This window comes from Nannospalax galili, unplaced genomic scaffold, assembly GCF_000622305.1.
Source record: "Nannospalax galili isolate Female #2095 unplaced genomic scaffold, S.galili_v1.0 scaffold309, whole genome shotgun sequence".
NCBI lineage: Eukaryota > Metazoa > Chordata > Mammalia > Rodentia > Spalacidae > Nannospalax > Nannospalax galili.
The window spans coordinates 1,448,041-1,463,890 of NW_008359589.1; the positions used below are offsets into that span (position 1 = coordinate 1,448,041).

The following is a 15,850-nucleotide window of genomic DNA, read 5'->3' on the forward strand; positions in this document are numbered from 1 at the left end:
GAAGGAGAGAACTGACTCCTTCCTGCAAGTTGTTTTCTGTCCTCCACATGCATGCATGGCAGGCATTCCCATACACAATCAAATAAATGTTGTTTTTTTTTTAATATATTTTATTCATAATTTTTTAACGTGTTATGAGTATATTGCATGCATGTAAGTGCACCTCTGTCATGTAATGCCCACGGATGTCAGAAGAGGGCTTCGGATCCCCTGGAACTGGAGTTGCAGACAGTTGTTAGCTGCCATGTGGGTGCTGGGACTCGAACCCAGGTCCTCTGCGAGAGCAGTCAGTGCTCTTAACTGCTGAGCCATCTCTCCAGCCTCCCAAATAAAAGGTTTTTTTTTTTTAAGAAATGTAGTTTAAAGTTGGCCACGGTGGCACAAATCTTGGATCCCAGCATTGGGGCTACAGGGAGACCCTGTCTCAAAAAAAAAGAAAAAAGAAATGTAGTTTAAAGAGGCTAGATGGCTCAGCAGGTAAGAGTACTGGCTGCTCTTGCAGAGGACCCAGGTTCGGTTCCTGGCACCCACATGATGACTAACAACTGCCCTACCTCCAGCCAGGGATCCATACACTCATACACATAAAATAAAAATAATAAATAAATTTTTTTTTTTTTTAAAGAAATCTGATGCCCTATTCTGGCCTCTGTGGACATTGCTTGCACATGGTCCACTTATGTACAAGCAGGCAAAACACTCGGGCACATAAAAATCTTTTTTAAGAAAGAAGTTTTTAAAAAAAATCAGTATAATTAATTGAATTTGAAAAAATGTTTTTGTTTAGATGAAGATTATGGAAGAGATTCAGGCCCTCCAGCTAAGAAAATTCGGTCATCTCCTCGAGAAGCTAAAAATAAAAGGCGATCTGGAAAGAATTCACAAGAAGACAGGTAGGAGGCATTACTTTATCTTTCTTCTTACAGTATCAGAACTCTGAAATGAAGGCAATCTATGATCTCTAAATTTATGAAGTCTATGCTTTTGGGAACTATTTACTGTCCACTTGATGTTTGTGTAGTCCATGTTATATAGGCTATAATTTATCTCTAGGAATGCCTTTGCACCTTTCTCAAACTTACGAATATGAGCCAAAAGAGTGTTGTTAATTTGTTACGTCAGGTTGGTATTGAAAAACTTCATTATAGTGATAGGAGAAAAAAGTGACATTCCTGTTTGGTCACAGATCGATAGCAGGATCATAACTACACCTTGCAGAATTTTATGGTCTGTGCATGTTGTTTCTCTGTCTCATCTTCCCCTCTTCCTCTTCCTCCTCTTTCCCCTCCCTTTCTGATGTGGTGTCAGGACCTTGCACATGCTAGACAGACATTCTACTGTTGAGCTATGCATCCCCAAAGCTCTTTTCTTTTAGTTACACAAATGTAGTCACATGCATTGAAATTTATATAACTACACTGAGAGCAGGATGATGGAATTTTTGCCTGGTTTTCAAAGCATACACATACTTTCATATGTAATGTAGTATAACTTTAAGACCTTGATCCAGCTGCTACTGCTGCTGATTGAAGAAGAATATTTCAGACTGTATTGTACTTTATGTACATTATCACTTGATTCTCATAACACGTTGGATTTGAGGGTTCAGTGATTTAGATAAGCGGATTTTGAAACTATACCTGTTGGACCTCAGAGTCTTTTTTTTTTTTTTGGTCTTTTGTGAGACAGGGTCTCCCTCTAGCCACACCTGACCTGGAGCTCATATGTAGACCAGGCTGGCCTCAAACTCACAGAGACCCCGCCTGCCTTTGCCTCCCGAGTGCTGGGATTAAAGGCGTGCGCCACCACACCCAGCCCCAAAGTCCCCTTTTTAACCATTTGGCTTTACCACTTCCAAATGTTACAGACAAATGAAATAGTAGTTGAAACACTAAAATCACTATTATATTAATTTGCTGAGTAGTGTTTGTTTATATAGCTAACTTTTCTAGTGTCTTGTTGAGGAGAAAATTTCAGAAATGGAGTTTTGATGAAAATGATATAATATGCCATTGAGAGACATCTTCCAGAGTTTGGAGTATATCTCTTACTCAGTTTAAATAGCTCAAGTCAGAAATATTTTTAATTGTATTCATGTATATTTCTCCTAAGAATGAGCTATTTATGGTCTGTTACAGTGTCTCATGTCGTATCTGGCCTGAATTTTTTTTCCCTTTGGGGCCTGGTGGGAGACAGGGTCTCATTGCACCTCCCAGGCTAGCTTTTAGGTCAACTTTAATCATATTCCTAAAACCAATGCTGTGATGATTTTTCTATTCCTTTCCATCTAAAAGTTGAGATTTGGCTTAATAGTGTTTGATGTTCTTTGTAAACTCACTGAAATAGCTAGAGGAAAACATACACTTCATTGTATTTGTAAAAAAAACAAAATTTTGTTTTTTTATTTTTCTGTTTTGTTTGTTGTGGACCTGGGAAGAGGTATTGAACCTAGGGCTTTACTCATGCAAGACCCCTGGTTGAGTTTTTTCTTTTCCTCTTTGCATATTCTTATAAAGTAGGCCTGTGTTGAGATGCCTTTTTTTTTCTCCTTGAGTCTTAGGAAGCAATTTAATTTTCCATAGTAACTGAAATTATGCCTGTTCATGAACATCCCTGTCAAGTAAGAAAGCAATTTCATTCTTAAGAGTTCAGTGTTCTTTTAAGTTTGATATTAGAAGTCTGTGATCAAACAGTGTTTAGGGTGGTGGTGGGGGTGGACAGTCTTAATTCCCCACACCCTCACCCCCTCCAAGACAAGGTCTCATGATATGCCCCAGGCTGACCTTGAATTCACAGAGATACACCTGGCTTAGGGTCTTACTCTTTATAGCTCAGGCTGACCTTAAACTCATGTCAGTCCTCTGTCTCAGCATCCTGAGTACTGGGATTGCTGGTATGAGCCACCATACTCAGCAATTGTTTAGATTTAGCTCTATTTCTTTTTTCTTTTATGTCTTTTTGAGATACGGTCTCTTTGTAGCCCCAGCTATCCTATAATTCATTATGTAGACCAGGCTGGCCTCAAACTCAAAAAGATCCATCTGCCTCTGCCTCCCAAGTGCTGGGATTAAAGGCGTGCGCCACCACACCCTGCATTTACTTTTTCTTTTTGCTTTACAGTGAGGATTCAGAAGAAAAAGATGTGAAGACCAAGAAGGATGATTCTCACTCAGCAGGTACAATGATGTTTAATGCAGTAGGAATAATTCATATTTTCAGTATTGTGTGTCAGATACTTGCAAATGCTGGGATTATAAAAAATGTTTCTGGGCCTGGAGAGATGACTCATTGGTTAAGAACACTGACTGCTCTTGCAGAGGACCCAGGTTCAGTTCCCAGCACCTACATGGTGGTTAACAGCCATTTGTAACTCCAGTTCCAGAGGATCCAACACCCTCTTCTGACCTTGGGCTCTGCACGATTTTAAAAGTGTTTCCATTTTCAGCCAGGCGTGGTGGCACAAGCACTTGGGAGACAAAGGCAGGCGGATCTCTGTGAATTCAAGGCCAGCCTGGTCTATGTAGTGAGTTCCAGGCCAGCTGTTTTCCATTTTCACAAAACTAAATGCGATTCTCAATCCTTATCACTGTTTTGTTTTTGCTTTTTAAGTATCTACAGGTTGTTTTCATATATAGTCAAGTTCAAAACTTTCAGATGCATAAGAAAATGACATCGAACTAAGTAAATGTCATTTGAAGCAATAGCTATAGAGAAAGGATTTTGCTAACATTTTAAATTAAAAGAATTAAACAGATAACGGTGTCAGATGCCTGTAATCTCAGCAATTAGGGTGCTGAAACAGGATTGCTGCAAGTACAGAGTCAGCCAGTGTTATCTGAGGATGCCCTGTGTCAATAAGGGGCTAGCGAGATGGCTCAACAATTTAAGAGCACTGGCTCACAACCATCTGTAACTCCAGCTCCATAAGTTCAAACACCTGGACTTCTTGGGCACCTGAACTTACATGAATATACCCACTCAAAGACAGACACAAACAAACACACAATTAAAACTAACTTTTTTTTTTTTTTTTTTTTAACTAATGAGCAATTTCCATGAATAAATTCAATCCTAAAGACTTACTGTTTGGTATTATTTTAAATTTAACTCTTAAGAGTTTTATTCCTGGGGCTGGAGAGATGGCTCAGTGGTTAAGAACACTGGTTGTTCTTGCAGAAGACCTGGGTTCGAATCCCAGCACCCACATGGCAGCTAACAACTGTCCAAAACACCAGTTCCAGGGGATCCGACAGCCTCTTCTGTCCTCCATGGGCATTGCACGACACGGGTGCACTTACATGCAGGCAATACACACATACACATAAAATAAAAATAATAAATAAAATATAAACTTTTTTAAAAAAAGTTTTATTCTTTATTGCTTCTGCTACTTTAATGTGGGCCTGTGTATCCCTCCTTTTGTCTTCCTGAATGTCCCTTTTCCTGACTGCTGTTTAAAATACAGAAGGTAGACAAAGCTGCTAAATTCACTCCATTGAGGTTTTCTGCTTTCCTTGCTATCTAGTGACTTTAAAAATAATGTATAGTGTGCATTGTCATTCGATTGCTTGTGACCCCTAATTCAAACCTTACCTTTGTTAGGTTTTTGAGTACTTCAAGATGCATGTCTGTGTACTTACTCATAAGTACAACTCCTGCCAGGTAGATTCCGTTAGATTCCATTTAGGGCCTGCCAAGGTCAGTTCCATTCTCTAATTGTCTCCAGATGAGATTTTTGGCATTAAAAGTGATTGACTATCAGAGTGGGGAGGGACTCAAGGTCCCACCTCTAGCTGAGGAGCTATTTGGCAGTTAATAGCTGCTGGGATGTGGCCACTGATAGGTTGCCTGTGCTCTAGTAGAAGGCCTTACACATGCAGACAGCACTAATTGGATTTACTGGTTTGGTTTGGTTGTTTTTGTCTTTTTGAGACAGGGTCTCCCCCTGTAGCCCCAGCTGGCTTGGAACTCACTATGTAGATCAGGCTGGTCTTGAACTCACAGAGATCCACCTGCCTCTCTGCCTCCCAAGTGCTGGGACTAAAGGCATGTGCCACCATGCCCAGGTTGGTTTTTTTTTTAAAGCAGAATATGAAATTGGGTGTATGTTGAGAGTGATTCAGAGGAAAGAGGAGGGAAGTAATGCACTTTCATACATGCAGGCAATACACTGATACATATAAAGTAAAAAATAAATAGCCGGGTGTAGTGCACACCTTTATTCCCAGCACAGTGGCCCCACACTGGCCTTCTCCATAAAATGGAAGATGACCACAGATCCCCATGCCCTGGTGGGGGCTTCCCAGTGGATGAAAAAGGTGCCTAGGGTGAGGGAGCCGTACCAGTTGAGGTATGAGGTGCTATCACATGTCCCAATAGTTCCCGGCCTCGGGGGACCTGGAACTGCCATTCTTCATAGCAGGGATCCTGTGCTGCCATACATGTCTGGGCCTTCAGGGAGCCAGCGGCAAGGGCACTATGGTGGGGAGATGGCACAGTCACCTTTTGAGCAAAAGCACACGGCACCCTGGGTCATGCTGAGGGGATACAGGCAGGGAGTGAGGGGTTAGGGTTCAGACAGGCCTGCAAGAGTCAGAGACAGGTAGATCTCTGAGTTCCAGGACAGCCTGGTCTACATAGTGAGTTCCAGGCTATTTGGAGCTACTGGGAGACCCTGTCTCAAAAAGACCAAAGAAGAAGCCAGGCGTGGTGGCACACACCTTTAATCCCAGCGCTTGGGAGGCAGAGGCAGGTGGATCTCTGAGTTCAAGGCCAGCCTGGTCTGCATACTGAGTTCCAGGACAGCTGGGGCTACAGGGAGACCCTGTCTCAAAAAGACAAAAAAAAAAAAAACCCAAAGAAGAAAAAAGTCATGAGGACATAATCATCTTATTTAAGTTGATTCTTGGTGAACATTATCTCCCTCTTTGTATTTTGCTGGGGGAGTTTGTGAGGCTGGGTTGGTTGGTTGGTTGGTTGGTTTTGGAGGACTCTTTTTAGCCAGGAACTATATGTAGACCCGACTGACCTCACAGAAACCTGCATCCGCCTCCTCAGTGCTAGGACTAAAGGTGTGTGCTCTGAAGTTTTTGTTTTTGTTTGCTTGCTTATTTGTTTTAATCCAATTTCCTATAGTATAGATGCGCCTTGAACTCTTGTTCCTCTAGTTAGGGTTATAGATGTGCCCTACCACACTTTAAAGATTTTTTTTTTTTTTCATTTTCACACTTAACAAAGATTGTAAAACACCTTATATTTAGATCAAATCATAGTTTTCCACCATGTAAATTATGAATGAAAAAAGTTTTTGTAACATTTTGGATTTCTAAATTGAGAATTGTGGATCTTTAATTCCATACATTAGACAAAATATTTCTAAATTTGATAGAACTATTGTTTACTGAGCAAATTCTAGGTGTTAAATTTTCTGCAAGGTACTTCATACATATTTAAAAATCATGCATCAACTCTTTAAGCAGGGTATAGATTATTTCCGTTTATGTATGTATATAAGGATTTTGGGGCAGGGGTTGCTTTTTGACACAGAGTCTCCTTGTAGCTCCAGCTGGCCTGGACTCCCTATGTAGACCAGGCTGGACTCAAACTCAACAGAGATTCACCTGCCTCTGCTTGGATTAAAGATACGCACTACCACACCCAGCTGACTTTAAGAATTTTTAAGGATAGGTTTACTTTTAGAATGAAATGAAGCTGGGGCTGGAGAGATCGGTTAAGAACACTGGTTGTTCTTTCAGAAGACCCGGATTTGAATCCCAGCACCCACATGGCAGCTAACAACTGTCCATAACTCCAGTTCTAGGGGATTCAACACTCTTGTCTTCTGTGGGCATTGCATGTCATGGGTGCACTTACCTACATGCAGGCAATACACTCATACATGTAAAATTAAAAAATGATTTTTTTTTTCTAAAGAATGAAGTAAAGCTGTGGTTGTATTCTATATTGGTAAATGCAAAGTTCTTCAATCATCATATCACAATAACTTATATTGCAGAGGACAGTGAAGATGAAAAAGACGACCATAAAAATGTGCGCCAGCAACGGCAGGCAGCATCTAAAGCAGCTTCTAAACAGAGAGAGATGCTCTTAGAAGATGTGGGGAGTGAGGAAGAACCAGAGGAAGAGGATGAGGCACCATTCCAGGAGAGTATGTACAGTTAGCTATTGCTCTTTGGTCCTTTGTTTTTTGAGAAGGGCTCTCATGTAGCCCAGCATCATGTAGGTGAGGATAGCCTTGAACTCATGCCACCACCATTCTCAGTTTTAGGGAGTGTTGAGGATCTAACACAATCTCACTATGTAGACTGGGCTGGCCTCAAACTCACAGAGATCCTCTTGCCTCTGCCTCCCAAGTGCTGGGATTAAAGGTGTGAAATGCCATGCTTAGCTAACACAGGGCTTTTCATGCATGCCAGGCAAAGCATTCTTATCTATTGAACTACATGGTAATCCTGGTCCTTTATTTGTAATTGTAGTTTGTGACTTTGATATTTTCTAAGATGCTAAATGTTTGCATCCAGTCTCTCAAGTTAAGCAGATATTCCCTGTTGAAGAATATGTGCCATTTCTCCAACCTTTAGAGGACCCAAACGAACTTAGTTTCTAGCACCCACGGCATGTATCTCACAACTGCCTGTAACTCTACAGGTGCCTACACACACATAAGTAAAAATAAATGTCAGGAGGCAGAGGCCAGCCTGGTCTACATAGCAAGTTCCAGGTCAGCTGTGGTTACAGGGATATTCTGTCTAATAAAGACCAAAAAAAAAAAAGAAAATGAGCATCAATACACAGTTGGATTGGATAGATTCACTGTCAAATTATACTCAAATTAAAAAAAATTTTTTTTTTTTAATTTATTCTGAGATAGGGTCCTATCTGTGGCCCCAGTTGGCCTGGAACTCCACTGTGCCTCCCAAGTGCTGGGCCTAAATGTGTGAGACACCACATCTGGCTTCATTTATGGTTTTTTTTTAATGTTCAGACATTGTTTTCTCTCTTTTTTTTTTTTTTTGGTCTTTTTGAGACAGGGTCTCCCTGTAGCCCCAGCTGTCCTGGAACTCCCTATGTAGACCAGGCTGGCCTTGAACTCACAGAGATCTGCCTGCCTCTGCCTCCAGAGTCCTGGGATTAAAGGCATGTGCCACCACACCTGGCTTATGTTCAGATATTCTTATGATTGATTGTTCAATATATGTAATGGTTTCTTTCTACTTTGAGTCTTTTTACAATTTTAATTTTAGCCTAGCAGAGGAAGATTATAGACCACTTTCTCCCCACACAAAGTTAATTCTGGACATTGGTTTAGATTAGTTATGTATATTTCTGCTTTATTATGTTTTGTTTAGCCAAAGATCAGTTCGGGTTCCTTTCAAAAAATACTACATGAGATTGGTGAAACTACCAAAATTACTTCAGTATTTGATGGTTTTCAGGTTGGTTTGTTTGTTTGCAGTACTAGGGATCAGAGTTAGGGTAGGATCTAGCAAATCCTCTACCACTGAACTATTCATCTCCAGCCTTATTTGGTCTCAGTATGTAGCCAAAGTTGGCTTGGAATTTGCCATCTTCTGGCCTCAGCCTCCTGAGCTCAGCAATTATAGGCAATGTGCTATTGCACCTGACCTGGTTTCTGTTTTTATTCTTATTAAGTCTTATTCCTTCATTTTCAGTCAATTCTTCAAACAAGTCAGTCATAAAAAATTCAATAAAAACAAAACAATTAGAAGCAATCAGTCATTAACTCACGTGAGGTACACACTACACCCATTTTACAAATTAGGCCAGTAACAACAACAACCAAATGGATAGTATAGCATCAGATAGAATGCAGTAGTCATAACTCCCAATTCCTGTCCTCCACTTGTTCTCAGCACTCACTCCTTTTGTTCACTTAGAAGGATTTATACATTTAAGGTGGATGTTACAATTCTTTCTTTCCTCTCAGAAGATTCTGGCAGCGATGAAGATTTCCTAATGGAAGACGACGACGATAGTGACTATGGCAGTTCAAAAAAGAAAAACAAAAAGATGGTTAAGAAGTCCAAACCTGAGAGAAAAGAGAAGAAAATGCCCAAACCAAGGCTAAAGGCTACAGGTGAGCCCCAATGAAGTAAAACCAAATTTCTGCTTTAAAAATTTTTAAGAACTAAACTTTCTCACCACAAATTCTTCATTAGGCCTCAACATTGTGGCCTTGTATTTTGATAGAAATACAAGAAATCCAAAAGGATTCTGTCTTACACTTGTAGTCTTATCCCTGTTCTTCAACTACTGCTGTGTGTAAGCAAGATTTGGGAATGACCTCTGTTTCAGGCACAGTGAGTGGTAGGAACACTGTTCATGTAGCATATACTTCTCTGGTAGCATAGTCCTAGCAGCTAGTGAGGATGTGAAAATGTGCAGATCTACAATCATACAGTCAAGTTCTGTGTTCTAGTCTCCAGCCCTTTTTCTTTTCTCTGAGAATAAGGCAATACTGGCAATAAAAACAAGGTGGATCTATTGAAAACAAAGTTGCTCTTGACCATAAATATTCTTCTTAGCCCTAATGATTTCTGCCAAATCTAGATTTGCTTATAGTTCTTTTAAGAAAAGATCAGAAAGGGGCTGGAGAGATGGCTTGGTGGTTAAGAACACTGACTGTTCTTGCAGAAGACCCACGTTCGAATCCCAGCACCCACATGGCAGCTAACAACTGTCCATAACTCCAGTTCCAGGGGATCCGACAGCCTCTCTGTCTTCTACAGGCATTGCACGACACAGGTGCACTTACCTACATGCAGGCAATACACATATACACATAAAATAAAAATAATAAAATTTTTTAAAAGATCAGAAAATATTATGGCATTTTGCAGTAATTTATTGTGGCTATTTAGAAAGTGAGATTTATGCATATGTTTACTAAATTGTGTACCTTTTTAGTGAGATGAGGGTTTTTTTTGTGTGTGTTTTTTTATTTTTGGCGGGCGGGGGAGTTGGTCTTTTTGAGACAGGGTCTCCCTGTAGCCCCAGCTGTCCTGGAACTTACTGTGTAGACCAGGCTGACCTTGAACTCACAGAGATCCATCCGCTTGCCTCCCGAGTGCTGGGATTAAAGGTGTGCGCCACCACGCCCAGCGAGATGAATTTTTTAAATAGATACTATTCTTAGAGAGCAATTTGATTTTTTTTTTTTTTTCCTTCTAGGCGTTTTTTTTCTCTTTTCTTCCCCAAACTGTGATTTCCTTTCTTTCAGTGACACCTAGTCCAGTGAAAGGCAAAGGGAAAGTGGGTCGCCCCACAGCTTCAAAGGCTTCAAAGGATAAGACTCCTTCTCCCAAAGATGACGACGAGGAAGCAGAAAGCCCTCCAGAGAAGAAGACGTCTGCAAGCCCCCCAATGGAGAAATCTGGAGATGAAGGGTCTGAAGATGAAGTGCAGTCTGGGGAAGATTAAAAAGTGATAATGTTTTGGGAGAGATTTTATTAAAAAAAATGGAAACCTACTTAAGTTAGGACACGGTTTTGGCTATGGCTTGACTCATGGGCTTTCATTGCTTTTTCATTTGTCAAAAGAATCTCAATCTCTCCCCTTTATCTCTCTCTCTCTCTCTCTCTCTCTCAAAACCATTGTATGTTAAAGTGTTTAAGTTACCATTTGTCTTTGCTCTTTGCCACCCCCATCCCCTTTTCCCAATGAAAGCCATGTCAAATTAATCACTGGATTGACTGCTTCATCTTTTTATTTTGCAATGAAAGGTATACCACAGTTGTAAAGCAATAAGATTTGAGATGGACACTATGGAAACTTTGCTTTCTGCTAAAGAGTAGCATCTTGAACAGTAATCAAAAACTAGAAAGGTTTTAATTAGAAATGATTGTTCTTTCTTTGCCTGTACTTTTGAAAAACCAGTTGTCATTTAACATGAGCTTATATGTCTTTATACATAAGTATAAATGTCAAAAAAAAAATCATGACTAAACTTCACTGGTGAGGGAGCTGATAAACATGAACTCTGGATTGCTAACTGAAAGTACTCAACTTATTCCCCTAGGATGTGGGAGGGAATGGGTTCCCTGAGCTTATTTGGGGATGTGGGTTTTCCTTTTTTTTTTTTTTTTTTTTAATACTTGTTATTCTCAAAGAGACTCAGAGCCAGTGATCTTTTTATCTTGCTACAGTCTTTAAGGAGTTTTAAAAACTGGGCCACCAAAATCAAAATCACTCTCAATTTCATATTTAATTATCTATTGGTTCATATTTTTAAAATATATATGTATCCTGGGTTTTGGATAAAATTTTACCAAGGATCAAAAGTTAAAAAGAGAAAAATTCCCTAGAATTTCAGTGACAAAATGAATCTCTGCACCAGAGTGCATTTCTTTTCAGATGGACGATGTAAGGTTTTAAGGAAATAAACTTCCAGTTAATGTGAAGCTCAGTTACAAAAGATTGAGATTTTTTTCTTACATGAACATAGAGAATTGGAACTCTTTTATGCTATCTGTGTGCTCAGATCTATGAACTATGCTGTTTTTATTTGGGAATAACACATTTTCCTTTTGATCTCCCAATCTTCCCATTTCTTCATAGAAGCATGGTAATGATGGCACACAACTTCCCGCTGCTACTTAGCACTCCTGCACAGCCCTGCCTCCCAGCTCTACTGTGGGATACTATTTTCCTGGCTCTATGTTCACTTACTGACAGGGTGGGAGGTATGTTAAATGCTGCTTCTATACTGTGGAGTTTGGTTTTGCTTCTTAGTTGGTCTGACCCCTCCTTCACTGCTCATTTCTTAAAGCAAGAGCCTGAGATGCAACAAGACTAGAGAACTGTGTTTTAGGGTGCCCAGTGTGCCATTAATAACTGACAACACATCTTAGCAAAGCATCAGGAGGTAGATTATAGGTTTGGTCTTCCACTTTCACATAAAATGGACTGAAAGGAGCAAAGTTTAAGGTTCTCTAGTGTGCTTATTGAACATTTAGTGACATGTAATTTCTGTATTTTTCCCTTCACTTGAGCTAAATTTGCTTTCTCAATATCCTACTTTTCTGGATTTGTTTTGTTTTTTGTTTTTAGACATCAACATGTTTGTCTCTGGCAATGTAGTTTTCTTATAGGTATTCCCTAGGACAAAGAGTTATTTAAGAAATATTTTTACTCTCATTTTTAAGACACACTTTGAAGAATATTCTTAGGTCTGCTTTTATAGAAAGGCAGAGTCATCTTAATCCTTCACTCTGATAATGAGTTTTAAACATGGCAAAACAGAGACTTGAGCATCAGTAGCAAATGTTTTATATGATGATGGAATTTATAGTTGTGAACTATGTAATGGGGATGTTAAGGATTATTCTGTTTGCTTCAGTGGCTTGCTCAGGTATCCATCTGTAAGAAAAAAAGGCTTGTGTTCATAAGTCAGCAACTCAGCAGCATTTCCACCAGTCATGTCTCCCTTTTAGGGTTGTATGGAACGCAGTCTTACATCCCTAGTGACATTTGGGCTTTTCTTAGATTACATTTCATGAACAATTGGGGGTAGGTATCTTTCAACTTCAGTCTTTTTTTTTCTTTTTTTCTGAGCAGTCTCTAAATCTGTGCTAACATCTGATTGTATGTGCCTATAATTTAGAAGTACTTGTGTCTTCTAAGTTACTTGTGTCTGTTTGATTGAGTTTCTTGTTTGGGGTACCATTTAAAACTAATTCCTCAGATTGAAAAGTATATTCTCTATTTACAGGCTGGACAGAAGGATCTCTGTCCTCAAGTGAGCACATAGGCTCTGAATGACCTTTGTTTTCTCCAATTCTTATTGGTGGTTCAAAACACTGGGTCTTCCCCTCAAATCATGCATGTGAATAGGACATTTAAGGGTGACTCAACTGGAAACAGGTGCTCAGTAGTCAGGTTTAATAATGACATCAGGATGAGTTAACAGCTGTAAGCTGATAGTGACTCGCCATTGGCACCTCCCTTGGCTTAATGTTGGTCCCCTTTTTTCTAGTGTGCCTATGGTAAAGTGGCAATAGCATTTACTGTCTTATTTTGCAGTGCTCAGGAAACGGGATGTTAGTTTGAAGGTGCTTGTCTATGTTACCTAAGTTAGGTCAACTAGGTTTACCTCTATAACTTAAGTCTCAACAGTTCTGCTGACTGACACTACATTCTAGTTCTAAAGGCTCTTGTCAGCCTCACCCCCTACCCAGAAATGGTAGCTTTTGTCTTATTTCAGTGGGGACTTGCTGCTGCTTTTAACCCTTCCCAGCTCAGATGAGATTTGGGAGAGGGGTCCCAAGGGGTAAGTTTTAATCTTAGCAATGACAGATTTGTCCCACTTACTAAAACTCTTCTACCTTTCATACCTCCACTGCATACTAATTTGATAAGCGAGTGCTTCTTTCTTTAAGGAAGCATTGAGAAAGAGTTTTGGTTTGTTTGGTGGTTTTTGTAATCTTGATTTTGAAGACTCGAAGTTGAGTTTTCTTGAAGAAATTTTGATAGTTTTTTGTTTTTTGTTTTTGTTTTTTTTCAAAATAACTGGTTTGTCTCAGTTCAGTCTTGATTTTGGTTGAAACATTTTCTTATAGGTAACAAATTAAGAAAGTGGAATATGAGGTTATAATCTAGCAACATTTTGGTATTTATGGATATAGTCAACTGAATTTGACTTTTGGGAATATAGTTTCACTCTGTAGCCGGGTTGGGAGTTCTTCCTCTACTGTTGCAGTGTTGGAATGAATGCCACCATGACAGGTGACACTTTCTTAAATAGTGTATGCCCATGAACATGCAAGTGATAAGTAGATTTTGGGCTTCTAGGTTAGGGAGAACAGTGCTTTTCTTTAAACAAACTGGTTTAGGAACCACTGAGTTTTAGAAAGGTAAGAGCAGAATTGAATACCAGAAGCAAAGGGAAAGCTTGGTTGCCGTGGAATGCCAATTTGAGCAGTTTTACCAAGGTCATCAGTAGCTACACTGAAAAGAAAACATGCCCACCTAGGGCTTGGAGTGGGGAAGGCAGCTGTGCTCTTCTGTTTAGATGGAGGTAACAAGCAATATATCTTTCCTGCCAAAAAGTAGCAGAAATTAAGATTCTGGTTTCTCTTGAGGGTGTATTCATTTTCTCTGTGGAAGTCAAGTTTGCTTAAAGATGAAGAGTGTTTTGACTATTGAGAAGGACATCAAGCTGTCAATAGCCAACTTTCTATCTCAATCTAATTTTGCCCTTTGTCTTACAAAAAATACGTGATTCTTTCCGAATATCAAATCCATTAAGTTACACTTTTGTTCAAAGCCTAATTCACAGTGGTGCTGATTGTAATAACCACTATTGAGGGAAAAAAATCCCATATATCTACCTGTTGCCATGCCAATGAGTACCTGAACTGGTGACATCTGTTCAAGCATGCTCCATGTGACTGTAGAACCACTGTTGTGCAGACACTTTGTATATTGGGTAAGGGAGGGTTTTCTAGATTATGGGGGGAGGGTAAATTGGGAGTAAATTGGGATTATTTTTGTTGTTGTTCCTTTACGGGATGGGGGGTATAGCACTCAGTTTATGCCGTAAAAATAACATGTATAAAAACCCTAAAGTGTTGTGTGGGTGTGGGTATGTGTGAGTGCGTGCTTGTATCTGGCAGTTAAACCTTTGTCTTCTGGAAGTTAGTGAATTTTTTCTCTTTTTTTCCTCCAGAGGCATTTGTTACAAGATTTGTAAATAAGAGCTCTCTACGTAGACTGTTTACCATGAACATGTTGCAGCAAACCTTACACACTTAATTCCTTTAAGACTTGCCAGGTTAAGCAGCAGCCAAGCTCTCAATAATTGTTTGCCTTGATGCATCTTTTAGGCTTCATTTGCCAGCTCTAAAACTCCCAGCCTTCCTTGATTTTTGTTCTTAATCTTACATGTTCTGAGCAGGAAGAGTCAAAGAGGAACCTGCTTCACTGTCTTTAGTCTGTGGGTTGAGACCCAGGCATCCCTTTCTTCATACTGCAGTGTCATTAGATACATGATCAGACACCAGAGGGTTGGGCATTCTTGCAATACCTTAACGATGCTGAATCTGCAGCATGGTACTAAGGAAGTTAAAGTTTGAATGTAACCACTTTATTTAAAAGTTTTTTTCTTTAATTTAAATGAAATGGAGTTGAAGTGAACATGATTTTGTTGACCATGTTCGTGAATTATAGATGCAACATGCATTGGTAGAATCGTGTGATGGTCTTTGTGATACTTAATTTTTACATATCCCAGTCTCTATCTGCCTAGACAAAAAGAAAAACTCCTGCTTTGCTTTTATTGAAGGATTTCCAGGACTACGTGTCTGCTCCTGAACTTTGTTTTAACTATGTATTCTTTGCTTGTATTTTGTATTAAAAAATAAGGAAAAGAAGCCCTTATTGTTGAGCATGTTGGCATTGTCCCCTTTATTATTTTTTTCTTTGGGGGACCTATGAAGCAAGTTATTCTTTTTCTGTATCTTTTCTTTTGTAAACCTTTTTGGTTTTGTTTAAAAATGGCTTTATAAAAGGGCTTTTGTAACCCAGATGTGTGCTCTGTGTGCTTCTTGTGATACTTAAACACACTGACCTTTGTGTGGTGGGGTACCTTGGCCTATCAGCTGACACTCTAATGTAGGGGTAGGGGCTGTTTCCTAATTTTGTAGAAACTTCACAGTGACCTGATGGTGAGAAAGGAAAGTGTTTTGCCTCAAAATGCAACACTTTAGAGCATGGAATCAAGAAGAAATGGATTGAATTAATTTCTTTACTGACTACGGGGGATATTAGGTGTGTGAGAATCCCTGGTTCAGTTTTCCTCATAGCCAAAGTT

The 15,850-nt window shown here is 39.6% G+C and overlaps 1 protein-coding gene across 4 annotated transcripts in view; it reads left to right on the forward strand.

Moving 5' to 3' along the window:
• Positions 1–15,277, forward strand: part of Nucks1 (nuclear casein kinase and cyclin dependent kinase substrate 1) — a 37,498-nt gene extending 22,221 nt beyond the window's left edge. The window contains exons 3-7 of one of the 4 annotated variants that reach the window (XM_008823310.3): positions 788–893; positions 3,121–3,176; positions 7,016–7,168; positions 8,969–9,118; positions 10,262–15,277. In XM_008823310.3, coding sequence (XP_008821532.2) covers positions 788–893; positions 3,121–3,176; positions 7,016–7,168; positions 8,969–9,118; positions 10,262–10,461 — 665 coding nt within the window. In that variant the 3' untranslated portion in view covers positions 10,462–15,277. Of the gene's footprint in view, positions 1–787; positions 894–3,120; positions 3,177–7,015; positions 7,169–8,968; positions 9,119–10,212 lie in introns of all 4 variants that reach the window. The other 3 variants (XM_017795656.2, XM_029558752.1, XM_029558753.1) reach the window with 3 other exon arrangements.
• Positions 15,278–15,850: the final 573 nt, after the last annotated feature.